At 56.6% G+C, this 25,129-nt stretch overlaps 3 protein-coding genes and 1 pseudogene across 3 annotated transcripts; 2 read left to right on the forward strand and 2 right to left on the reverse strand.

Annotated features, from left to right (window-relative positions):
- Positions 1 to 552: 552 nt before the first annotated feature.
- Positions 553 to 4,575, reverse strand: REEP4 (receptor accessory protein 4). Its single transcript, XM_021698805.2, has 8 exons — positions 4,065 to 4,575; positions 3,183 to 3,255; positions 2,726 to 2,802; positions 2,520 to 2,640; positions 2,005 to 2,118; positions 1,479 to 1,614; positions 1,164 to 1,318; positions 553 to 1,075 (listed from the first exon to the last, which is right to left on the reverse strand). The coding sequence occupies exons 1-8, from the start codon at positions 4,094 to 4,096 to the stop codon at positions 1,007 to 1,009; spliced, it is 777 nt and encodes a 258-aa protein (XP_021554480.1). The 5' UTR covers positions 4,097 to 4,575; the 3' UTR covers positions 553 to 1,006.
- Positions 4,576 to 8,770: 4,195 nt separating this feature from the next.
- Positions 8,771 to 16,118, reverse strand: LGI3 (leucine rich repeat LGI family member 3). The gene is made up of 8 exons (XM_021698916.1): positions 15,913 to 16,118; positions 14,960 to 15,031; positions 14,060 to 14,131; positions 13,648 to 13,719; positions 13,450 to 13,521; positions 12,457 to 12,626; positions 12,149 to 12,313; positions 8,771 to 10,050 (listed from the first exon to the last, which is right to left on the reverse strand). Exons 1-8 carry the CDS (start codon positions 16,116 to 16,118, stop codon positions 9,233 to 9,235), a joined length of 1,647 nt encoding a protein of 548 aa, XP_021554591.1. The 3' UTR covers positions 8,771 to 9,232.
- A 4,666-nt stretch (positions 16,119 to 20,784) lies between these two features.
- Positions 20,785 to 21,314, forward strand: LOC123323983 (annotated as a pseudogene).
- Positions 21,315 to 22,107: 793 nt separating this feature from the next.
- Positions 22,108 to 24,561, forward strand: SFTPC (surfactant protein C). Its single transcript, XM_021698917.2, has 6 exons — positions 22,108 to 22,176; positions 22,880 to 23,041; positions 23,295 to 23,417; positions 23,667 to 23,777; positions 24,146 to 24,293; positions 24,492 to 24,561. The coding sequence occupies exons 1-5, from the start codon at positions 22,108 to 22,110 to the stop codon at positions 24,281 to 24,283; spliced, it is 603 nt and encodes a 200-aa protein (XP_021554592.1). The 3' UTR covers positions 24,284 to 24,293; positions 24,492 to 24,561.
- The last annotated feature ends 568 nt before the right edge of the window (positions 24,562 to 25,129 follow it).

Consider the following 25,129-nt stretch of genomic DNA (forward strand, 5'->3'; position numbering starts at 1 on the left):
CTAGGGGCAGCCCAGACCCTGGCAGCTGCTGCCCTCTCGCGGCCGCTCTGAAGAGGTGCAATGCTCCCAGCACCAACCTGGGTGTTGACAGGCACTCGACCCCTAGAGCTGGTCTAGGGACCCCCCTTAGAGACGCCCACGGGCCCATGGAGGCCCGTTGGCCTCCCCAGGCCTAATCTGTTTACAGCTCCAGCTAATCCCCATGAGATTACTGTGCTGCCTGAGTTCCCTCCACACCTCTGCTCCCACTGGCTTCTACTTCCCATCAAGGTCCAACCCCATCTCCTCCTGACTATAGTCTTAGACTCTGACCCCATGCAGGGGTGCCCCCCCCCCAGTCTCCCATCTGTGTTCTCAGAAGTCTCCAAAAGCTTCCTGGGACAGTACTTGCCACATCACAACTATATGTCAATGGCTACCTCCCCCAGAAGACTGGGTCCTTCTGGCAGTCTGTCTGTCCTTTTAGCCCCCATCCTAGGCCCGGACTGACCTACAGCAGGCTGTTTAATAATGTGTGCTGTGAGCACCAGGAATACAAACCAGGACAAAGAGAACACTTTTATGTGTTTATTTACCAAAACATGCATAAACCTGACCTCATTCACCAACACAAAACATACAACCAGGACACACACCTACACACACACACAAGGCCTTGGAGGAGGCTGTCAAGTACTTTGAAGGACAGGAAGAATGAACACAGCTGGGTGGACCTTTGGTTTCACTTGCAAAGGTTTGGAAAGGACTCTGGTCCCACACACCCGGGAGGGTAGAAGGATGAGAAAGACAATAAATAGAATCCTGGGCTCAGCCTGCTTTGGTACATTACAGGTATAGCCCTGTGCATGGCCCCAGCAGCACCTGGCCCTTAACGACACCAGGAGCCAGGAGGACAGAGCCTGAGCAGCTGGTGTAGGCAGGTCAGACGTGCAGCCAGAGGTCCCCTCCGAACAGCCCCCAGCGCCCCATAAGGCAAGAGGTCAGATTAGACCAGGCTCTGCAGACCCTAGCTGTTCATGTCTGAAGAAATGGTCTTTTTCCTTGTCCGAACCTTCAGGGAGCGCGAGGTGGTGCCCTGGGAGGAGAGAGCAGGTACCACCTGAGGAGGTCTAGGCCTGAGCGCCTGGACAGCCCACCTCCCTCGCGCCTTCCTTGCCACTGACCTCTCGCACCAGCGGCTTCCTCTTGACCACACGCAGGCTCTGGCTGCGGCCGAGAGGCTTCTCTCGGGGCCGGCTGGGTGGCTGGGGAACTGCCTCTGTGTCTGACCAACACGCATCGTCGGTGTCGCTGTCCTGCAGGCCCCCTGCCCGGTACCCTGTATAGAGGAGGGGGAGGCCAGGGAGGCAAAGCTGGGTATTTCCATAGTCTGAAGGCCTCGAGCCAAGCCAGGCCTTCTAACCGCTGGGGAAGCCACGGCTTGCATGGAAGCAGCATCCCCCTTGGAACAAACAGCTCCGGATCTCTCTCCCACTCACCGATGGGTGGCCTGAGGCAAGGTACTTGGTCCTCCAGGTAGAGGGGATCTTGGTAGGCGGGGGCAGGGGCATCAGGGATGGAGCGCAGGTCCTGCATGGAGAAGCTTCGCAACCTTCCGGCCAGTGCGCCCTGACTCTGCAAGGGCCAGGGAGCCACCACGTCACCTGGAGGGATGGGGCAGGGGGTCCTAGCAGGAAGGGGGCTGAGCCAGGGCAGCTGCTCAGGGAAATGAAGGGGCCCAGGCCTCAAGACCGAAAGCAGCTCAGTTACCTTCTAGCCCGATGCCTTTGTGGCACCAACAGGAAATGAAGGCCCAGAGAGCAGGACCAACAGCTCATGATCACTGTCCCAGCCAGGGAAGTCTGAACTTCCAGCTCCATCCTCCTGCCAACACCCCACCCGTCACCCCTCACCCTGTTCCCCGGCATGCTCAGGTGCTCTCTCTCGGCTCCCTGACAGAGAGCTGGACGCCCCCAAAAGGCACTGGGAGTGGGAGGGCTGCTGGGGGGCTGGGACCCAGGGCACCTTGGTGGCAGCCTGCACAGCGGCTGAAGCAGCAATGTTGAGGCCCCGTTTCCCAAAGCTGAGCACCGTCTCATAGCTGCGCTCCTTGGCCTGCACGATGCAGGCGTCAATCTCCTGCGGAGGACGGGGAAGGGGGGGGCGGAGTTCAGCTGGACAGTTGAGTCACTCCTGTGCTGCGGACCACGCCTCCCTGCCCACCCCCACCTACAGGGCACTAGCAACCACGCGGAGCAGGGCTCCCCACCCACCCATTCCCACACCTCCATGAGTGACCACGCGCAGCCTCCTCCCACCATCCCCGAAACAACTTCCAGCTGGTGTTTCACACTCTCAAATGGTCATTCACATGTGCTCCCATCCGATCATCACGAGAGAGGAAGAAGGCTAGTTTCTGTCAAGGTCCCACAGCAAAACGGCAGCAGGACTCAGGTTATCACCCAGCGTCCTGAGCCCGAGTCCAGGGCCCCTTCCTTCACACCCACCCCTGTTTCCCTCCCTGACTCCCCCCAGAGTACCTTCTCATGACGGGACAAGGATGGGTGGACAAACTTGCGGTAAAGCAGGCTGGCCCCTTTGGTGTAAGGTGATAGCAACCACAGCACAAAGGCCATTTTGATCTCGTAGTAGAAAGGGAACCTGTCAGAGCACAGGGCGGCAAGGTCAGCCAGGCTGAGAGTGGGCCGTCACCTGCCCACCGCCCGCAGACCCCCTGCATGCATACCAGGAAATAAAGATGTCTGTGAAGGTCTCCACGGCCATGAACAGTGCAAAGACTATCCAGTACATCATCCACCGGACCTGGGGGGTAGGGGGGTCAGAGGCCAACAGCTGAGCCTGCAGAGCCAACTCCCCTGTCCCAGGCTGACCCGGAGATTCCAGAGAGCCTGTCCTGCTGCATTCTCCCAGCACCTAGCTGGCCCTAGAGAGTTGCCTCTGAGAAACTGCCACTCATCTCTGTACCCACCCCCAAGAAGCTTCACCCACACGATTCTGCACAGGCACCCCAATAGCCTGCCTTCCAACCTCACCCACTCTGCTTAGGATATGCCACCTGCTTACCCCCCGGAGGAAGGGGAGGCCAGTTCAGACCCTCCCCACCTTGCCAAGTCCTACCATACTCCCAAGGTTGTCATCCCACCCAATTTAAACCAAGCCCTCCTGCCCACAGTCACACTCACATATTCACGAATGTTCTTGGTCTTCACAGCCTTGTAGGAAGCATAAGCTGGGTACAGCATCCCAAACACCAACCTAGAAGAGCCCATAAAACGGAAGGGGAGTATGAGGGGCATCATGTCCTCCTGCCCCCCACCAGGTGGCCACCTCCCTCCCAAGGGTGAAGTGACAAGGGTCTATCCTGTTCTTCCCGCTTGGCTTGCACAACCTGTGCCTGAGTCAGTGCCCTGGAGGCCACCTCCCCACCCTGCTGTTTACAAACACCCCAAGCCTGCCCAGGCCTGCACCAGTGGCCTATGGGTGCATGATTGAGCAGGAGCACACACAGCCACACACAGGCGGGTGGGAGGCAGGCTTCGGAGCTGGTGAGAGCACCAGGCGGTCCCCTCCCATGGACATGCAATCAGGCTAGGGCCACCAGACCTGGCACTGCCAGGTTGCAGACAGGAATATTGGAGCCAGCTTTGGAATACTAGATGGTGAGAGGAGGACAGAGTGGGGAGGCTCAGGCCAGGGTGGTGAGTCATGTGACTGCTCAGATGGGAAGTAGGCACCTGGAATCTCCGCCCACAACGTGCCACACCACCTTGTGTTTGCTAAGGGGCTGCAGGCTGGCCTGAGGGCCTCTGTCCCACACGCCTGTCTGCAGTGTGTGTGACTGCGGGAGGGGTCGCCATGAGCCAAGGAGGCTTTGGGGGTGGAGAACAAGCAAGGGTGCCCGATGGCACGTGCAGGCCCGCAGGTCCGTTAACCCTTGTGGTGAGTGTTGAGGGAGCTGTGACAAAGCACAGAAAGCCCCTTTTCCCACCAGACGTTCCCATCTTCCACCTCAGGTGCGGTCTGGTTCCTGGCGGTAGAGGGTGTATGAAAGCAGCCATACTCACACCACCAGGCGACAGATCATCCAGGACACCATCCTGCAGCCTCGGGACGAAGGGGGAACCCCCACAGAAGAAGACCAGGGGGACGCTCACGCGGGGCTGGGATGGGATAATCAGCGGAAGTGCGGGAACCAGAGGGGCGCTCGGGCTGCCCCTTGGCAGAGGCGGAGCCCGCCGCCCCCTAACTCCGCAGTGCGCAGAGCCTGAAGAGTGGGGAGACCCGTGGGCTGAGGCGAGGAGGCCGGGGCTCGAAGGAACCGACTTGGGAGCCGGTAAGGGCGGGCACGTTCTTCCGCCCCGCCGCGCTCCGGGGCAGTTACGGCTCAGCCCCGCACTTCCTTCTGCGGGAACCAGGTGTTCGGCTCTCGCCTTGGCGCTGCTGCGGGTCCCGGGCCGCGGGTGGCGGTCACGGCCTTCGCTCGTTCGGGTCCCCGCGGTCTCAGGGTGCCCGGCCACCGGTACCGGCCTCGGGGCGGAGTTTGCAACTCACTTGAAAGTTGCACGGAACTAGGCTCTGCCCAACCCCTGGTCGCCGGCGCTTGGCGCAAGCGCAGTACGGCCGCGGAGGGGGCGGGGCGAGGTCAAGGAAGCCAGGGGCCTGCCCCTTAAAGGGGCGATGCGCCTCCTACCCGTGGATGGGGCCCATTAGGTTGAGTAGCCGCCCTAATTGGAAAGATTAGGGGGTGGCAAACAGCAACGAAAAAGGTGGGGAGGAGGAAACGAAGGAAACTCGGAGTCCAGAGTTTTCGCGGCTCTAACCTGGCTTCCCCCTTTACCTCGTCTTTCCCTTAGGTAAAATGGGAAAAAGCATGGGATGGGTGCAGGACCCCGCTTCCAGGCTCACGCACAAGTGGAAGGAGGCTTGGCTGAGCGCCAACAGATCCAGGTCTTGCAGCACTGGGTCAGGAGATGCGTAAGCGCCTCAAGGACGCTGAGTTGACCTAGAGTGAGAGCGGGAAGAAGTAGGAGAGGGAACCTGAGGGACTCATCACTCCCATGAGTCTCACCTTGAAGAGTGGGTGTCAGGAGTTGACTTCTCTCTGGGATACCTCTCTAGACCCCGCATATCTGGTGGGCTGACCGTGATGATTTGAGAGATTCTGGGCAGAGCCCCCAGCCACCCCCCTTTCTTCTTCACCAGAAGTTTGAAGTTCCACCTTTTCCTGTGAGTCAAGAGCACAAACATCCCTGAGAGCTGAATCCTATCGACAAGTGCCACTTTGTAGCTAATTTTTGTATGCAAGGTCTTGACCTTTACAAAGATCCTCCCCCCCCCCCCCCCCTTTTTTTTTTACCATTTAGGAAATATATTCCCTGGGCCACATTGGTTGCTGGCTGATGGGTGGGTGATGGGTGAATGCTTGGCTTGATCAGTCTTCTGAGCAAGGCCCAGGAAGGGGAGAGGGAACAGAGAAGCTCCTCTAGGGGCAGATGTATAGGGGGAAGAAGGTGGGAGGCTTGAAGGAGAAGGCAAGCTTTGTTGCTTCTAGAACTTTGCATGTAGGACTGCATTCTTTGTATCTCTTCTGCATAGTGCCTCATTCCTCCCTCTGACAATGGGGACCATGCCTCTGCACCCTGCGCAGCCTCCCCTCTGCTTCACAGGGCTGAGGTGAAGGAGACATCAGAGTTACCCAGAGCCATGGGGATGGGAAACTTGGACAGTTACTACTTTTTATTAGAGCCATAGTTAACACCCATCACCTACTGAAAGGATGGAATAGGTAATGATGGGGGCCAGGGAAAGGAGGCTTCCTGGGAATAAATAAACACGAGGTAATTATGTAGTCTTAATTACTATCATCCATTTTATTGGTGTTGTTGGGTGTGAGAGCTAGCAGTGAAACTGACCCACAGGAGAAACTCCCCTGAGGCCTCCCTCTTCCCATCTAACCACCCCCTCACACTGGGCGTCACTCCTACCCTATGTTGGAAGAACAAGAGACTCCAAGGGCTAGAGTCCCACCACCCATCTCTAGGCACGACATTGTGGTAGAGGTGAAAGTCGAGCTTAACTGAGGAGACACATCCTTGTCTCCTGGGAGCAGAAGGATGTGATTGACCCATAGGGGCGGGCTCGGGAGGAGCAGGGGGCTGCAGAAGAGGGAAGGAACACCCGTTCCTCAGGAGGTAAGAGTGCCTGGGCTCACTATGTGCATGTGCACCTTGGGTCCTTTGGTACCTGCTGCAGAATCACCTCCTCCCTGGCTGCCTTCCAGAGTCACCTGACCTGACATAAGCATCTACCCCCACTTGCTAGCGAAGAGCTCTCCTGTGCCCACTTTAAGACCATCCCCATGGGAAAGGTCTCTCACATGGAGACTCCTGATCCTGATGACTGCACTTAGAGACTCTAAGGGACATCAGAGGTCTGCTCCCGAGAGCAGGACTCAGCGTGGAGGGGCATGTGCTGGGAGCTGAGGGGTGCAGAGTGAGAGGACTCTGTCTTTCATGGCCTTTGGCCGTGAGATGTTGACACAGTCACCCAGCTACACTGGGTTGCTAAGCAACTCTCTGGACACACAGATGACCCCCAGAGCAGGTGACCAGGCAGGCGTACAGCAGGTTTCATTCCCCATGTGCAGAAAGCTGGGCATTCAAGGGGAGAAGTGTCTCCCACCGCTGGGAGTCCCAGGGAGAGTGACAGAATGTTTATCTTTCCACCAGGCAACAGAGTACCAACGTGTCTGGGACACTCAACCCACTTCCCCCAGCAACTTCTCCCTGGCACAGCCTGAGGGCCCATTCCCCATTTGAAAAAGCAGGACAGTGTGGCTGGGGGTCCTGAGGGGCATCTGCTAAGCCAAGAGCAAACGAATGTGGTTGGAAGAGGTGCAACTCCACACATCGCACCCGTGAGATTCCCCATCGTGAGGGGGTGGTCAGGGGCAGGCTTGTGGGGGGCAGCTGCCGCTACAGGAGAGACAGAGGGCCCAGGGGCTCTGAGACTGGAGGGTGAGGAACCCTAGTCCACAGACCGCAGTTCTCCCCAAAGACCAACCTCCTCCTTTCCCACCAAGCACCCTTCTCTGAGCCACCTCGGCACCTCACAGAGTCCTAAAGACTGATACGAGTCACAATGCTGTGTCAGACACACTATTCCACGGCTTTCCATATGTGAATGTATCATATAATTCATACATTTAAATCTCACACTAACTCTGTCAGCTAGGTATCTTGATTACCCACCTTTTACAGATGAGAAAAATGGAGATACAAATGGGCTAAGTATCATGGTTGAGGCCGCCCGTGCCGCAGAGTGGCAGGATCAAGAATTGACAGAGTAGGTTTTAGTGTCTACTTTACAGAAGGAGAAACTGAGGGCTAGGGAAATCAGTGGACTTGCTCAAAACCTCACACCCAGGGCAAGGGCTAGCTGCAACGGAACGGAGGGGAGAGGAGTGGAGGGACTGCTGAGCTTGTCTTTGGCCATGTTGGTGGGAATTGACCTGACGGAGGGACAGAGCCCAGTCTCAGTGGGCCCCAAGACTGTGATCTCCAGGAAGGAACAACTGGGCTATGAGTCAGCCCCAGGTGGTAGAGACTAGTCACACTTGCTCCGCACCCGAGTGTCATCATCGTGAACTCCTGACCCCAGCACCAGCTGACCGTGGGGTACCCACTTGCTCTTCCAAAAGAGAGCAAGGAAGAAGGAGGTCTGAAGGCTAATGCTGGCTGCCTGGGAACAGCAGGGACAGAGAGCACAGCCTTGGCTCTGTTCTGAATGAAACGGCGGCCTGTGACCGCAGCCGTTGGACACCTGAGAGCCAGCAATGGGGTGGGAAATTTTTATTTGCAGCAGTGAGTCATAACACTGCCCCCAAGTGCCCCTGGGCATCCTGCCCCAGTAGGCCCTCCACAGTCTGGGCACAGGGAAGTTTGCCCACCTCACCCCACGCCTTCTCCGCTGGCCTTGCCGCTCCGAGCCATTGCCAGCACACAGCAGAGGGCAGCAGGAGCTTGGCTCTCACGTGCTGCTTCTACCGGACCCTCACCCCCTCCACCACTCAGCTTGCACTAGGAGGCAATGCTCTTGGGCCCTGCCTCTGTGGATTGGAGAGGTACCGGGATCCCCAAGATGCTCTCTAGCCCTCCTCCACTCTTGGCACCCGCCCAGTTGGCTCGGGTGCTTGCTGGGGCCCTGGCTCGGCCAGCACTTGGACCCACCTCACAGAGCCTACACTGCTCAAGGTCCACATCCCAAAGGCAGGGCTGAACCAGGGGATGGTCTGAAGCTGGGGCGGTCACAGTAAAGAAAAGCTGAAAGGCTTTTATCTGGGTGGTCTCCCGTCCACAGGTGAGCTGGATTCAAAGTCAGAGCAGGAAACTCCAGTGAGAACAGAGAGGGCCCTAAGAAGAACTCAGGGTCTGCTTTGTTATTGCTTTGGGCAGAGGGGCTTTGCCCCCAGGAGATCAAGCTTGTGCCCAGAGGCTCGCACCACCATTTCCATCCTTATGAGCTACAGGGTGGGCACACCAGGGATGAGCCGAGGAGGGCAGGTACCATGTGCCTTCTCTAAGAAGAGAGTCAAGGTGATGAAGGAGAGCCTCTTTAGGCCGCACTGAATCTGCATGTGTGCACACAGAAATGGGAGAGTCAACGGGTGTGTGTGTGTGTAACTGAGGGTGTCCATCAGCGTCCATGTGTGCATGCAGAAGGAGCATAGCGCGGGTGAGTGAGCCCAGCAGCGTGAAGGATGTGGCCGCGGGCTGCCGTGCTGAGCATGAGCAGGTAAACAGACACCTGGAGCACCAACAGGAGAGACCAGAGAGTAGGAAAGCTAAGCTGAAAAACGGGAGGGGGTGGTTCTGTACCCCCATACTCCTCCCCTGGGGCCAGAGTCCGGGGAAAGCAGCAGATCAAGGAGGGGGGTGGTCTTCGGGTAGAGTGTGGGGTTGGCAGATGTCCACATATGAGAGGGCACAGGGCCGCTGGGTTGCCTGGCACATCTACAAGTCTCCATGCTGATGACAACTACGGTATGAGTGTCTCCCCTGGGCCTGCCCACAGTGTGTGCCCATGCTCATGGGGGGAGGGGGGGCGAGGGGGGTGTCTGTGAGGCCATGTATGCAGGTTGGTTACGTGTCTTCACACGGGCACACATGCTGCTCACAGAGACTTCTCTTCAGCCTCCAGGGGCCGCCCGGGCACCCAGAGGCTCGGCACCCCTCTAGGCACTGAGATCCACCACAATGTGTCGGTACACGAGCGTCTGTCCCTTGAAGCTGGGGGCCAGGAGCAGGTGGGCGTCCCCAGCAGGCATGTAGCAGAAGGCCCGAGGGGCCTGCACAGCCAGCTCCTGGAACCGCACGAACTTTTGGCGCCCCTCGTCCCACTGGTAGATCTGCGTGAAGGAGAAGTCACTCCCCAGCGCCAGGTAGCGGCGGCCGCCCACGAGGAAGGGCTGCATGGCCAGGGAGCCCCTGGAGGGCAGAGCCTGCACTTCAGAGAAGCGGCTGCCCTCCCAGCGCAGGATCTTAGAGTCGCCGATGTAGCGGCTGAGACACAGGTAGCTGTCGCGACCAGCACGGAAGTGTTTCACGGCCTGGGCATCAGGCACCTGGGGCACCTCGCCCTGGGCCACAAACTGCTTCTGGGTGCGACTCCACTGATAGATGACAGGCGCCTGGGAGCTGCTAGACACAATCAACCGTGGCTTGCCCTCGCCATCCACAAACTCCAGGTCAGTGTCACGGTGCCAGGCGTGCAGGGCCTGGTGGGAGTAGAAGCCATTCTGGTGCCAGCGGTAGAGGCTGGTGGCACCCGCCTTGGAGCTGTCAGCCACGGCAAAGTACCAGTCGCCGTCGATGCGGAAAGCCTCGAGGTCGTTGGGCTTGCGCACACGCTGTGGGTCGATGTCCTGCAGCTTGGTGAAGCGTGTGGTGTTGGGGTCCCAGTGGTAAATATAAGAGCCCCCGAACAGCTGGGCCACAACAACGTACAGCTGGCTGTCCACCACCATGGGCTTGCAGTGCACGGCAGAGGGGGCTGCCAGGATGGAGAGAAGCAGCATCAGGCAGGGTCAGGCAACCGCGGCCCCGCCGCATGCCAAGCCCCTGGAAAAGGGGGCCACTCCCCTCCAACGCTGGCCCAGAACTAAGGCTCTCTGCTACGGTATCCCTCTCACTGAACTTCATCCGCTTTTCCCAGCTAATAATCTGTTTCAGCATCACTCTCCCTCCACCCTTGCCCCCAGGGTTTAAATATCAGCTGACACTGAGCACAAAATAGGTGTCCCTAGATATTGACCAGTTGTTTATCCATAATGTCGATTACTGAGTTTTTGTTCTGTGAAGTCCCTGTGCTAAGTGTGAACAGATTGCCTCAATTAATCACTCTGAAATGAATCCTATTATTTTGCCCATTTCACATGGAAACAAGTAGGCTCAGAGTCTAAGGGACTTGCCCAAAGCTACCTGGCTGGCCAGATGCCAGGCAGCAGAAGAAGGAAGAGTCTGAGCCCATCCACAGCCAGGTGATAGAGCCAAGGTACATACAATGACAATTTGATGTTTGTATAGTTGTGTATGAAAACACATTATCCTAAGAATTCCCACTTTTGAAGGGGCTTTTATGTACAAGATGTCCGCACGAATGTACTTTTGCTCAACAACCAGATTGATCTTACCCCTTCTCAGGCACCTGAAGCACACGGGGCCACACTCTTCACCCGTCCTGGTGTCCCTAATTATTACCTCTCCTCTCCTCCTTCCCAGCACTGCTTTGCCCACCCTCCTCCTCTCCACCTCTCCCCCCAAGAAAGCCCATGCTGAACCCCAGGGCTCTGGCAGTCACCCCAAAGCCCTTCCACAGCCTTGTTCCACCTGCCCAGATACTCATGATCCCCCAGCTCCCAAGCTGCAGCTCAGACCCTCCATGCCCACACCCCCAAGAGCGCCTCAAACTCCATCTGGCCATGACTGGGCACATATCTGCCCTCAAACCTGCTCCTCCTCCTCCTCTGTGTTCTCGATTTCTGTTTGTGGCTCCACCCAGGAGCCCCATCCAGAAACCTGGAGCCATCCCCAACACCTCCCTGTCCCTCACTCACCCACAGCTGATCAGTCCCAAGTCCTGTCAACCCTCCCTTCTGCTTTCTAACACAGTTTGTGTGGGATTGCTATTATTTCTTCTGTAAATGTTTTCTAGAATTTACCAGGGAGACCATCTGGCCCTGGAGTCTTCTTTTGTGGGAAGGGTTTCTTTTTTATAAAGACTTCAAATTATTTCAGAGATGCAGGGTAATTTAAATTTTCTGTTTCCTCTTGCGTCAGTTCACTCCTCCATTCTAAATCTCTCTCTCCATCCCCACCTCTGTTGCCCCAGTCCATGCTCCAGCACATCCCCCTAACAGTGTGCCCACATGTCTTGTCCCATGCCAAGCCACTCACCACACTCTATACAGAGAGAGTGTGCTAAAATACTGGTTGGTTTGTTTAACACACTCTGCTCAAAGCCTGCCTGTGACCTGGTCCTCATGTCTCTCGGGTCTCATCTGCCTCTTTCCACCTTGAACCTTATGCCGTAGTCATATGAGCTGCTTGTGGTTTACGCATGCACGCACTCATGCACTAAGCTGTTGCATACCTTCTTGAATTTGCTCATACTGTTCTCGCTGTCAGAATACCCGTCCCACATTTTTTCTCTGAGCTAAGTCTCCCTCAGCCTTCTAGACTCAGCTCAAATTCAGTGGATCCCAAATTGAGCTCACTAGCCACTCTTATCTCCTTCTTGGTTCACTGGCACCACCCAGTACTTAAGCCAGGCACTTAGGCATCACCTCTGACTCTCCCCCACCCTTCAAGACTCAGCTCAGGCATCCCCTCCACCAGGAAGACTTCCTTGATTGCCCAGGGTAGGCCTGTCCTTTGTGGTCCCAGAGCATCATATTCATATCTCCCTCCTCATACCCACCTATTATATGGATGTTCTCTGTGTATGTATTGGCCTCTCCCCAAAGACTGGAAAGTTATTATGGGCAGAGACCATGTCTCATCTCTGCCTCTACCCCTAGGAACTCAATGGGGAGGAACAATGGAGGCCAGCGCATTGTGGGGGCCACCACAGCCAGGCCGGGGGTAGGTACCTGGGATTCTATCATAATCTCGAAGCTGCCGTTCCACATAGTCCCACTTGAGGACAGTGCAAGCACTGGCACCTGGCTGGGCCAGAGCCAAATAGAGGTCACTGGAGTAGAGGAAGGGCTCGGCTGACACCGCTGGGAAGGACAGGGTCTGGTACAGCACGAAATCTGCAGGGACGAGAGGTGAGGGGTGGGAAGAAGAAGGGTAAGAGCTTGTTGGGGGTAAGGGCTGCTGGACTGGCAAGGCGGAGGCTGGGGGTGCTTCCAGGAGCTGCCCTGGGGAGGCCTGCGGGGGGGGGGGCACCTCCTACCCGTGGTGATGCAGTCAAACTCCCGCAGCGGCAAGTCCTGCACCTTGTGCTCTTGGAAGCGGGGTGGGCTGGCGCAGTAGATGGGGGCCACCGTGGTGTTGGTGTGCGCCAGCCACTCCACCAGCCACTTCACCTTGCAGTCGCAGTTGAGCGAGTTGCCCCGCAGGTCCCTGGATCGTGAGGGGGATGGAGGGAACCCAGAGATGAATAGGGTCCCAGCGGCTCTACCCCCCGCCCCCCCGGCCCCGGGCTCTCTAGGCTTTTGGAAGTGGGTATAATCAAGGCTGCTCCTCGCTGCTCACATGGCATCTTTGCACAGATTAGAGAAAAGTTCCCCTCGGGCTAGATGCACCCCCATGGACATGTGCTTGGCCAGCAGAGTAGGGGCCGAGTTTCAGTCCCTACTGGCCTCCTGGGTCAGGTGCCTTTTGCAGGGTATAACCTGTACAACTATGTTGCATCTCAGTTCCTTCAAACCTTCCACAATCCTGGGTTCTTGTTGTTGTTTTTTTCTTGTGTAAATACTGATTAATGATTGTGGCTATGCTATAGGACTTTAATGTACATTCAAATCAAACATACATCTAAAAAGCACATGTTTAAGAAACATATACATAGGGGCGCCTGGGTGGCTCAGTTGGTTAAGCGACTGCCTTCGGCTCAGGTCATGATCCTGGAGTCCCGGGATCGAGTCCCACATCGGGCTCCCTGCTCAGCAGGGGGTCTGCTTCTCCCTCTGCCCTCTTCCCTCTCGTGCTCTCTGTCTCTCATTCTCTCTCTCTCAAATAAATAAAATCTTTAAAAAAAAAAAAAAAAAAAAAGAAAGAAACATATACATATACATTGTGTATCTCCTTCTAGGAGGCATCCCCAAACCCAAGCCTTCCCAGCTTCTGAAGACCTTAGGATCTTCCCAATTCTAGCTCCCACACCACCCTCTCCTGAGATGCACCCCTCTGTGGCATTGTTGAAAGAGGTAGGGCTCGGCCTTACAAGTCACTCAGGATGTCCAGGGGCCGAAAGATGTCTCTAGGCAGTGTCTGCAGGTTATTGTTGGCCAGTGATCTGCAAGAGAGACCCCTGGGTCACCTGAAGATCTCACAAGAGACCCCTGGGTCACCTGACTGAGGCTAAAGGCCACAGGAGATGCGGGGTTTGGGTCCCATGTGTGTGTATCCATGATGTACTCACAGGTGTGTCAAAGACTTGAGTCCTCTGAAGGTAAACTTGGATAGTGCCCAGATGTCATTGTTCTCAATGAAGCTGGAGACAATGAGAATTTGTCTTAGATGCCACTCAGTATCCCAGAGCTATTTCCCTCTGCCCCACCTAGATTCCTGCCCATGGTCCTGAAACAGGCTTCCATTCTGATTCTGGTGACATGAAGCCTGTGGTGATTGGGCATCCGGGTAGGATAGTTTAGGCAGAGGGATGGATGAAATGACCCTCTGCTTGGGTCCTGCAGTCAGAGGATTCAAGGGCTCTCCCTCCCCGTTCCCCCCCGCTTCCTCCAGCCTTCCTCATTCAACCTGCCCTCTCAGCCCACCCAGGCCGGGCTCCCTCCTCCCTTCTGGTTCCCATTTCCCCACTCCTTGCCACACACAGGTACTGCAGGTGCGACAGTCCTGTGAAGGCGTTGTCTCCAATCAGAGTAAACTTGTTGGAGTTGAGTAACCTGGAGAGACAGAGGAGGAATTAGAGCTTCCAAGGGTGTGCCCACTGTGCCAGCCCCCCAGCCTGCAGCCTCATCCTGGGGCTTCCTCACAGTCCTGGGGCCCTGCTGCCCCACCTTGGGACCCCAGAGCAGCGCGGCAGCAAGACCAGCCAGGAGCCTCTTCTGGGCCCAGAAGCTTTTTGCTTCAAGGGTACAAACAGTCAGGGGCAGATCTCTCCTGTCACCCCACTGTGTCTCTCTGTCTCTGTCTCCATCTCCACTGTCTGTCTCCCTCCCTCACCCCAGCTCACTCAGTCCCTCTCAGACTACTGGTGAGTTTGAGGGTAACCCATGGTGAAAAGGAGTTGGGGTAACTCAAAGGCGCTCTCTCCTGCGACTGGGGCTTCAAACAGAAACAGCCACTGTTAAAATTCCACACCCCCCACTTCCCTCCCTTTTGACCCCCAGCTCTTTCTTCAAATCTTGGTCCCTGGGGTCAGCTGTCTCTAAGATGACCCCTCTCCCCTGCCGTGTCCACCTTCTGGCACCAGCCCAAGCTACTGCACCCAATTCCTTTGGGTCTCCATTCCTAATTGGGCCCCAAACACCCACTCGGCTTTTGCATGCAACCCCCTCCTTCCTTCTCCCCACTGCTGCTCCCTGCACCCTTCCTGACTCTATGCCGCTCCACCTTTTGTGGCTCTCCTGGCCAGCAAAAGTAAGGGACACCTGCATCTTCACCTGCGATGGCTATGGCTACGTGCATTTGCTCGCCTCTCCCCAGTCCAGGGTCTGTCCTCTTCCACTGCCCCACCCCCTACCTGCCCTACCCCAAGGCCCTGTCCTTACAGGAACTGTAGCAGTGGCAGGTGGGAAAATGCTCCATCCTGGATCTCCGAGAAGGCAGCATTCACCAGCGTCCTGCAGGGGACAGTGGAGTCAGTGCTGTGGGGACTATGCAGGGACTGGGGGGGGGAAGGGCACACAAGGTGAACAGGGCAATGGTTCTACACACACTTAGCCTGGACACTCCCCATTTCACCAGCCCAGGCCCCCTATCTGGGGCTACCCTTCTCTTCTCTTTATGAAAAAATCATTGCCTTCCTTCATCACTCCCCCCCACCCCCCCCCCGCCGCGTCCCTGAGCACCAGGGGCCCCCGGCTGAGCTTCCCCTTCCGCCAAAAGAAGGTTCCAGTACCCACACCTTCAAGACCATCCCAACACCCACCGTGTGCTGGGTGCAGCTGAGGGATGGGGCACTGGGATGGGGGTGGGGGATTAGTATCCTGCTCTCAAGGACCGCACAGCCCATCTAGTCCCTGAGGCCATTTACTGCAAGCGACAGGCTGGCTGGCCCAGTGCAGAGTGGATGGAAGACCAGTGGAAGGCGGCTGCCCGGTGCCAGGGCTCTGTGCGGGTGCATGTCACTTCTACCCCTCCCCCCAACAAGAAGCCTTTCTGCCCTTGGTGTGACATCACTGGCAGGGGCCCACATGCTCTTGTAAACAACCCCTCCCCCCATGGCCGGAGCCCTGCACACAGTAGGTCTCACCGATGCTGATGGTGGTGATGATTCATTCTTGGCCATAAACTCCTGTTTTCCCCAGCCATGGCTGCTGAGCCTGCATGACTACAGAACTCCCTGCCCGGCTGATGCCTTGAATCTCCAATCCTGAGGACCCCTGGAGTCCTCCTGCCCCCCACACTTTGTAGAGGGGGAGCATGCATCCACTCGCAGAGGGCTCTTGCCTTGCTCCCTCTCTCCGCTCCCCCACCTCCCAGGCCAGGGCAGGACACTCACAGAGAGATGACCTCGGAGGGCAGGTTCCTGGGCACTGCCTTAGAGTCCACGCAGAAGGCGGTGTCCCTGGTGCAAGAGCAGCTGGGCGGGCAGGGGGGCGTCTTGGGGGGCCTCTTGGCACTGACTTGCAGCATCAGGCAGAAGCCGAGCGCGGACAGCGCCAGCAGCCGGAGCCGGGAGCCCCGCCTGGCCCGCAGCCCCGCCATGCTGCCTGCAAGCTCGCTCGCGGACCACCGGCCGCAGCCCCCGCCCCGCGGGCTCTCCGCCACCCAGCGCGGGCAGGCACCTCCTGGCCGCCGCCGCCGCCGCCGCCGCCGCCGCCGGCTGCTGCCGCAGCTAGGGGCCCGGCCGCCCGCTGCGGAGAGCGGACTCCTCCAGCCCTCGGGCGCCGGCTCCGTCCCCTCCCCTGCTCGTTCTCGCGCGCCGGCTAGGAGAGCTGCGCGGGCCCGGAGCCGAGCGTGGGCTGACCGGCGGGGGCGGACGCGGACTGCGGCGGGGGCGCGCGCAGGGCGGAGGGCGGAGGGCGCAGGGCGCAGGGCGAAGGGCGGGGACGGGGGGAGTCCCGGGCTGGGAGTAGCCCGAGAAAGGAGTGGTTGCGGCCCTGGCCGCTGTGCGTCCTAGCAGCGGTCTCGGGTCTCCGGGGGGCCGTCTGCTTGCATGTCTGGCACCCAGGGAGGCTGTCGTGAGTGCAGGTGTGCGAGGTGTGCATGTGCCTCCTCCGCGTCTGCACGGCCCCTTGCACTCAGGCCCCTATCGCCTGGTGGGGGCATTTCCGCATTGTGGGTCCACGTGCCTCTGTGTGCCTGTCCCTCTGTCGTGGCCCTCAGGGGGACACATCCTCTAAACAAGAGTTCATGGGTGTGTCATCAGCGACATGTGTGTGTAGCTGTGTTCACATGTGTGTCCACGAGCCAGTGAACAGAATGTGCCTTTGTGTCTCTGTGAGCTGAAAAGGGAAATGTTTGTCACCGAGCTGGAGTGGGAGTGTGTGGAATTCTGGAACATCTCTCCCTACCCAACCACGGACTGTTGAAGCTGGGTAGAGCCCTGGACGTTTTGCAGTCCAGCTCTTTGTCACAAATGAGGAAACTGAGGCCCAAAATAAGAGGAAAGCAGCCCAGCTTGCTGTCACATCTACTGTGTGTTGTGTATTCTATGTGCTTAATCCTTCCAAACTTTTAAGGTGGATGATATGAATCCCTTTTTACAGATAAGAGAGGTGAGGCTGGTAGTACCCAAAGAAAGGGACAGAACAGGGATTTCAACCCACTCTGCCCAACTCCAAATTTCATAGTCGTACTTTTTTTTTTAAGATTTTGTTTTTTTTTAATTTATTTGAGAGAGAGAGCACAGGCAGGGAGAATGGCAGGCAGAGGGAGAAGCAGGCTCCCCACTGAGCAGGGAGCCCAACATCTTACCCGATCCCAGGCACCTGGGCTCATGACCTGAGCCAAAGGCAGACGCTTAACCGACTGAGCCACCCAGGCGCCCCCACAGTCATACTTCTATACCAGGTGTTTCCAAAGTGTGGTCCAGGGAGTCCAGGAGAACCTTCCAGGGAGTCACTGACGTCAAAACAATTGTCCTAAGAATGTTAAAACTTTATTTTACTTTTTCACTTTCACACTCTCACGAAAATACCCTGGAATTGTCCAGAGGCTACATGATGTATCTTCTTACTAAGCCAGAAATTAAAGAGATTTGCAAGGGGTACCTGGGTGGCTCAGTTGGTTAAGTTGATTTTGGCTCAGGTCATGATGTCAGGGTCCTGGGATCGAGCCCTGTGTGGGGCTCAGCGCTCAGCAGGGGGTCTGCTTGAGGATTCTCTCCTTCTCCCTCTGTCATGCTCTCTCTCTCTAAATAAATAAATATTTAAAAAAATAAAGAGATTTGCAAAAATGTAAACAATGACACTCTTGTCTAATTTTTTGCTTTGTAAAATAATTTTTTAAAATTTGTGTTATTTATCTTAAAACATAGAATGGGTTTATTATTGCAATTTCATTAATTAATTAATTAACCCTTTTCTATTTCTCAGTAAATATCCATATGGTAAATATCAATAGCTATAACCCACATAAACAAAAGCTCTTTGGATTCCTCCATATTTTTTAAGAATGTTAAGGGGTCCTGAAACCAAAATGTTTGAGAACTGCTGCTCTCCGCTGTGTTACCTCCCTGGGGGGGGGGGGGTCTGTGTGCGGGATTGACTGTGCCAAAAGTTCGGGGGTACAGGACCAGGGGAGCCTGGAAGTCAGGTGAATGGGCTCCCAGTCTAGTGTTCTTTCCATATCAGGCCAGGAAACTGAGATCACTGGGTTTAAGATGTGTCCCCAGCTGTCCCCAGCCTCTGCCAGCAGGGGCTTCTCTGATTGGAGCTTACGTCTGTCCATGTTCTCTCAAGCAGGGATGCCCCGTCCCTCTGATGCTCACTTGCCACTGCCCATCCAGCTGCTCGTGCAGCTCTCTGTATGCCAGCGTGAGGGAAGACAAGCAATGGGGGTGGGGAGGGCGGCCGGGGCAGCTGGGTACCATCCCCACCCGTCCCTGGCACGGCTCTGCCCAGTGCACAAAGGGCAGAGTGAATCTTGTCCCAGCCCCTGCAGCTGAGGAGCTGGAAGGGGGAAAAGAAGAGGCTCACATAGAAGGGGTGGCTCTGCATCACCTACAGTTCTCCCAGAGGGATTTAGCGCAGAGACAGACAGAAAGGGGGAGTCTGGGCCCTATTCTCAGCTAGCGAGAAGAGGTATTTGGGGGGATGAAGTAGATGATGATAATCATGATGATTGGATTGATGATGTCATTGGATCTTCACAACAGCTTGGAGAGGGGGACAGGATAGGCAGACTAGTCCCATTTCACAGTTGAACACACTCAAGCCTGGAAAGGCAGAAAGACGGATTCATTCAGAGTCCCAGAGCTGGCCAGTGAAGCAGCAAGACTTCCACATGCTGAAGAAATGAACTCTTGACCGTTCACCTGGAGCCCCTTCATGTTTGGTGACCATCCTATCCTTGAATATAATTACATGTTGGCTGTGTCGTGCTCCTTGCCCTGCAGCAGGTACAAAGAAACCTCAGGAAAGCATGGTCTCAGGGCCAGTCCCAGGGAAGATAGGGCAACGAAAACTCCCGCATAGCTGATGAGAACAGCAGTGCGTGCTAAATGGCAGGTGAAAGGGCAGCAGGAGGCCAGGAGATTTTGGAGGAGGGAGGGGGCACCGTAGCCTGGGCCAGTGAGGTGGTGGGGCAGCTGCCGTTGGCTCTTGCCTGGCCTTGTAGGGCTGATGGCACTCGGAGAGGTGGAGAGGCATCGAAGGTGGGGTTTCCAGGAGGGAGAAACGGCCTAAGTAAAGGCCAAGATGTGAGAAGTCTGCAGCAGAGGGCTGGTGTGGGGTGTGGGGAGGGGGGCGGGGGGGCGGGGGACAGCTATCCATGCCCAGCTAAAGGTCCCTCCTCGTTTCCTGAAAACGAAGATGAGGACCCCAAGACCTCTACTGGGTCAGTGCCAGAGGGGTTGGTGCTAGCATCTGAACTCCCCTTATGAAACTTGAGGGCAACCTTCTTTCCCCAACCTCCAAACAGGCAAAAACAAGTGGAAGAAAAAAGAAAAAGAAAAGAAAAACCACAAAGCTTGTGAGAATTACAGCCAAAGGGCAGCCTGCAGGGGAGACTGAGGACCTGAGAGAGCAGAGGCTTCTTTCCAAGAGAGACTCCTTTCTCAGCACCAGCTGATGATGGCAAGCCCTACACACAGCGCCCGTTCAGAACAAGCTCCACAGCTGGACCATGCGGCCCCCTGAGATTCCCACAGGGACCCCGAGATGCTTGCAGTCCTCCCTGGCTCTCCTGCTGGCCCGCTGCCCACCTGGCTCAGGCCCAGTGCGTGTGAGTCAGCCAATCAATCGCAGCGTTGCCAGGACAACCCGGGGCGGGAGTGGGCGCGCTGGGGGCGGGCAGGGGTGGGCACCACAGGCAGCTGTCTCCTACATCTGGCTCCTGCATACCCCAGCGGAGGCTGCACACAGTTGAGAGGAGGATGCCTCCCCCTCCTCCCTGGACCCCGCCCCCACCACTGCTCCTAGGACACTTGCTGCTAGAGGTTTCAGCAAATATTTAAAGGGGCAGTTGGGGGGGGGCTGGTGAGGAGGGTGGTGGGAGCAAACACTCCCTCCCCTCCCCTCTCTCCTTCCCTGAGCTTCTCAGGCACTCTCAGCTCAGATGCCATGCTGTTGTGCAACCTGGAGGCTGAAGGCTCTCCTGCTGAAGAGGAGGTCCTCGTGGGGACAGGGCAACCCTCCAGGGTTGGAGAGCTGGGGGCCAGCTCATGATTGAAGGGCAGGGCCAAGGTGTAAGGGAGCCCCCAGGCCAGGGACAGGAACTGGGGTGAAGTGTTGGAGCTTAAGTATCAGGAGGCTAAGGGAGTTAGGCCCAGAGGAGTGAGGGTGGGGCTCTGACTTCGACACTTAGAAAGTTCCAAGGGAAAGGCACCGTAGAGACCACCTGGCCCAGCAAGTGGAGGAAAGCTCAAGAGAGGATGCAGCCATTGGTCGATTTAGTTTAGTACAACCAAGCAACAGAAGTGGCTTTGAGGAAGGAGGTAAAAGAGATGGAAGGGAGAAGGAGAAGGTCCAGAAAGTGCATCACATTGGGGTGAGGAGCATTCTCAGGGCAAATTTAGGATCCGAGGGTATAAACAGAGGAGCCTAGAGGGATAGGGTCATAGGCAGCACCAAGCAGGTGAGATTCCAGAATGAGGAGATGGGGATCCCATCGGTCACTGCAGCCAGCCCTGTGCAAGGCTGTCTGGGCACAAGAAACGAGTGTCAGGTGTGGAATCTGCTATCAAAAGCCTTCCGCTTGATCTCTGAAAATGGTTCACTGTTTACTTGATGCAGAAAACCCGACAAAATCATTCCCATCAAGAGGTTCAAATCTTCACATTCATTTTAAGAGCACTCGTGAAACTGCCCAGATCATCAAGGGCAGGTATATCCCCAAAGCCACCAAGTATCTGGAGTCACTTTACAGAAACAATGTGGGCCATTCCATCATTATAATGGTGGAGCTAATAGGTGTGCTTGGGGCCGAATAGTGGGGCTGGACACAGGGCCAGCGGCCTGAAAAGAGTGCTGAACTGTTGCTGCGCATGCTTACAAATGCAGAGAGTAATGCTGAACTTAAGGGTTTAGATGTAGATTCTCTGGTCATTGAGCACATCCAGGTGAACAGAGCCCCCAAATGAGCCATTAAGTTTACAGAGCTCCTGGTCGGATTAACCCCTGCATGAGCTCTCCTTGCCACATTGAGATGATCCTTCCTGAAACAGAGCAGATTGTTCCCAACCCAGAAGAGGAGGTGGCACAGATGAGAAAGATAGCCCACAAGAAACTGGAGAAATAACCACGTATGGCCTGGGAATAAATTCAGCATAAAATAAATGTGAATAACAGTAAAAGCAGGGGGGAAAAGCCTTTAGCTTCCAAACATGCCCATAGCAAAGGATGAAAAACCACACATTAGTAGGCAAAAATTTATAGCCAGAGGGGACAGTTTTCAGAATTAGGAAAAGAATGACTAGCGGCAAGTTTGAGGTTAGGTACCAGATGTGTGGGTAGAGGCCAGGCAGGTGGCATACTTGAAGTGAAAATGTGAGGCTCTCTGAGAAATGGCCACATATGAACCCCCACACTGATGCCAAAGCATCCATCTGCCTTAACAGGGCCTCCTGGGTCCACAGGCACTGCCTTCTCATTCCCCTTCCTGGAGCTCATCCCTCTGCACGGGGGGAATTCTGTTGGGAAGTGTGGTGGACTCCCCATTGGGTCAGACCCCTGGCTGCCTGAGAGGTTCAACCTGGCAGAGGAACAGGAAAAGCCACAAGACTGCAGGGGCAGGTGCCAGCAAGAAAGGCGGCCAATGCCAGGAAGACACCTACAGTGGGAGGTGCAGATTGCCCAAGGGCAAGTTTGCTCAGCACACCCAGCTTTGCTCTGGCCAGGGCCAAGAGGACTCATGGGCCAGGGCCAAGGGCCCTCAGGCGCTCTTGCAGCTGGCTTATCGGGACCTCAGTTCTGGAGGGCCAGGAACAAACAGGCTTCAAAGCCAAGGGCTTGGCTGGCAGAAGGAGGCCGGATCCTTCACCTCTGTCCCCTCTCCCTACCGGCACATATAAGACCCTAGTCACACTTGGGAGATGAGAGGGGAAGGCGCCTACAGCAAGATGGATGTGGGCAGCAAGGAGGTCCTGATTGAGAGCCCGCCAGTGAGTATGACCGTGTGTGTACATGTGTGTGAGCTGGGCCCTGCCTCATCCAAGCTCTCTGAGCCGGTGTCTTCATCCACCTTCATTCACTTCATTAACCTAGGACCGTGCTAAGTTAGGGCAGGGACACCAACCACTAAGGCAGAGTCCTTCGGGGAGATGGACATGGCAACTGAGCATTCCAACGTGAGGGGCCAAGAGCCACCACAGTGGTCAGTGGAAAGGGCTGCAGAGAGCACCGCGTAAGCAGACACTATGCGGGGAGTCACAGGAAGCTTCACAGAGAAAAGGACATTTGAGCTGGCTCCAGAAGAATAGGTAGGAGCTCACTAGGTGGAAAAGGCAAGCATTGCAGGAAGAAGGGGTAGAATGTGTAAAGGCAGGGAGGTGTGAGAGAGCATGGATTATTTGGGGGAACAGAGAGGGATGGGGATGGCTGGGGTGCCAGGGGTCTGGAGGAAACAGCAGGAGATGAGACTGGCGAAGCAGGCTCCCTTGGGTCTCTCCATGCTAGACTTCATGTTTAAGCCTTTCTGTTGGAATCCAGACCACCTCCTCCAAGAAGCCTTCTCTGATCTCAGCCCTCCTCTGCAAACCCATAGCATTGGTGTCCGGCTCTGGGAGGGTGTCTAGTTTGTGCAGAGAGAAGAAGGGCCCTGCTCATGACCTCATACCTGTCTCCCTGCCTGTCCCACCACGTCAGGACTACTCGGCAGCCAACCAGGGCCGTTTTGGCATCATCCCCTGCTGCCCTGTGAGCCTCAAACGCCTTCTCATCGTGGTCGTGGTGATAGTCCTTGTGGTCGTGGTGATTGTAGGGGCCCTGCTAATGGGTCTTCACATGAGCCAGAAGCACACTGAGATGGTGAGCAGGCCCAGAATGGGGTGGGCAGTGGGTAGAGGACACGCCAAACAGAGGGGCTGGGCGGGCTGGGCAGAGAGTGAACTGTCGGGGGGTGGGGGAATGGAGGGGAGGAGGCAAGGGGTGCCTCAAGAAAGGACAGAAGCAGGAACAGGGTGGCAACTCCGGCTTAGGCTTTAGAGCTGAGGGTGGACATGGGGACTGAAGGGATGAGTGGGGAAAGAGAAATACCAGGCCACCCTGTGCCCTCCCCCAGGTTCTGGAGATGAGCATTGGGGGACCGGAAGCCCAGCAGCGCCTGGCCCTGCAGGAGCGTGTGGGCACCACTGCCACCTTCTCCATTGGCTCCAGTGGTATTGTAGTGTATGACTACCAGCGGGTGGGTATACCGGACTTCCTGATCCTGGGGCTGGGGGCCGATGACAAGACTGCTAGGCCACCCAGCTGTGCCACTTCATGCACATCCATCTCTCCCCAGCCCCTAGCCCTTTTGCCTCCCCAGGCTGAGCCCCAGATTCCAATAGGACTCCCTCAGGTGCCTAACCTAGAGGGAGATGGCCCAGGATCAGGGTTAGGGAGTGAGCAAGGCAGGGCCTTCTTGAATGAACTCTGGGCTTCCTGTGCTCAGCTCCTGATTGCCTATAAGCCAGCCCCAGGAACCTGTTGCTATGTCATGAAGATGGCTCCGGAGAACATCCCAAGTCTTGAGGCTCTCACTAGAAAGTTCCAGAACTTCCAGGTAGGTGTGTGGGTGAGGAGGAGTGGGTTGTCCCCTTCCCAGGGCTGCTGGGAGGAGCATTTGAGATGACAGCTATTTGCCACCTGTAAAGCGTGGGGGCTGCCAGGTAGGTGCCCGTCTCTAAACTCACCTGTACCACATCTTCCCTACCAATTCCCCAGTCCTTCCCTGATGCCAAGCTGCTGGCCTCAGCTGAACCTCACTCCCCAGGGGCTTCTGACTCCAGCACAGCCCCCTCTTCACTGGTGAGGAAAGCAGGGCTTTTCGGAGGCTGGGAGAGATGGCCTGACACGCCTGAGGTCCCACAATAATGCCATAGGTGAGACAGAAACTCAGTTCCCAGGCTCCAAATTAGGTGCTCTTTCCAGGTCAAGCCTGCAGTGTCTACCTCTAAGCTGGGCCAGGAGGAGGGCCATGATGCTGGCTCAGCATCCCCTGGGGACCTGGACTTCCTGGGCACCACAGTGAGCACCCTATGTGGCGAGGTGCCCCTCTACTACATCTAGGACCCCTCAGGTGAGCAGGTGTGACTGCTAGGGCACCGAGCAGCAGTGGCCCAGGAAGGCTTGCGCCACCTTGCCATGTCAGCTGACCAGGAACTGGGGAATCCACTGAGCTGGGCCATCTAGGGAGCTCAGGGGAGGGAAAGTTCATAGACCGCCCCCTCCCAGTCCCTCTCCCTCACATAATAAACAGTGTTTCTTTGCTTCTCAGGGCCTGTGGAAGCCCCAAGTGAAGAGGAAAGATCCATGCGCTAAAGGTCTTTTGCAGAGAGATAGCAAGCTGCTCCTACCCACACTACAGGGACTGGAGCTGGAGAAATGGGAGCTGTGGGGAGAGGTGGGAGCGGGCAGAAGAGATACGGCTCCTAGGGCCAAGGGGCTCCTACCACGAAAGAATAAAGCAGCCTGATTGAAAAACAAAGGGTGCACCTCTTGCATCTTCCCACACGCCCTCAGTCCTGCTCCTGGTGGGGCCAGTTAGGGGCAGGGTAGGGCCCTGGGGGAGCGACGGGGCTTTCCCCTCCCCCCCCCTCCCGGTCAGGGCGTGATGGGGGACAGGGGGCAGTGGCGAGGGGACTGGGCAATCCACGGGCTTTAGGCGCCCTCCAGTGGTGTCTCCCGAGGGAGGACGAGAGACAGAGATAGCCAGAGACCGACAGAACTAGAGAGACAGGGACCGCGATGGGAGAGGGCGAGGGTCCGAGAAAGGCTGAGACCGAGCGACCGAGAGACGCAGGCAGAGAAACGCAGAGACCGAGGGGGCGGAGGTGGGCAGAAGCTGCGGAGCGACCTGACAGCGTGTCCCGCTGCCCGGGACCGGGATCGGGCCCCGCGCCCGCGTGACGAGCC

The sequence above is a fragment of the Neomonachus schauinslandi genome, chromosome 2 (genome assembly GCF_002201575.2).
Source record: "Neomonachus schauinslandi chromosome 2, ASM220157v2, whole genome shotgun sequence".
NCBI lineage: Eukaryota > Metazoa > Chordata > Mammalia > Carnivora > Phocidae > Neomonachus > Neomonachus schauinslandi.

What these genes read in the sequence shown, in the direction of transcription:
- SFTPC (XM_021698917.2), top strand. Translation starts at nt 22,108, where the DNA reads ATGAGAGGGGAAGGCGCCTACAGCAAGATGGATGTGGGCAGCAAGGAG. An exon ending in TCCTGATTGAGAGCCCGCCA is followed by an intron (nt 22,177 to 22,879) that starts GTGAGTATGACC and finishes CCACCACGTCAG; the next exon opens with GACTACTCGGCAGCCAACCA. An exon ending in GAAAGTTCCAGAACTTCCAG is followed by an intron (nt 23,778 to 24,145) that starts GTAGGTGTGTGG and finishes TGCTCTTTCCAG; the next exon opens with GTCAAGCCTGCAGTGTCTAC.
- REEP4 (XM_021698805.2), bottom strand. Translation starts at nt 4,096, where the DNA reads ATGGTGTCCTGGATGATCTGTCGCCTGGTGGT. An exon ending in ATGATCTGTCGCCTGGTGGT is followed by an intron (nt 3,256 to 4,064) that starts GTGAGTATGGCT and finishes GGGCTCTTCTAG; the next exon opens with GTTGGTGTTTGGGATGCTGT. An exon ending in ACAGACATCTTTATTTCCTG is followed by an intron (nt 2,641 to 2,725) that starts GTATGCATGCAG and finishes GTGCTCTGACAG; the next exon opens with GTTCCCTTTCTACTACGAGA.
- LGI3 (XM_021698916.1), bottom strand. Translation starts at nt 16,118, where the DNA reads ATGGCGGGGCTGCGGGCCAGGCGGGGCTCCCGGCTCCGGCTGCTGGCG. An exon ending in CCCTCCGAGGTCATCTCTCT is followed by an intron (nt 15,032 to 15,912) that starts GTGAGTGTCCTG and finishes TGTCCCCTGCAG; the next exon opens with GACGCTGGTGAATGCTGCCT. An exon ending in CTGGACATCCTGAGTGACTT is followed by an intron (nt 12,627 to 13,449) that starts GTAAGGCCGAGC and finishes CTCACGATCCAG; the next exon opens with GGACCTGCGGGGCAACTCGC.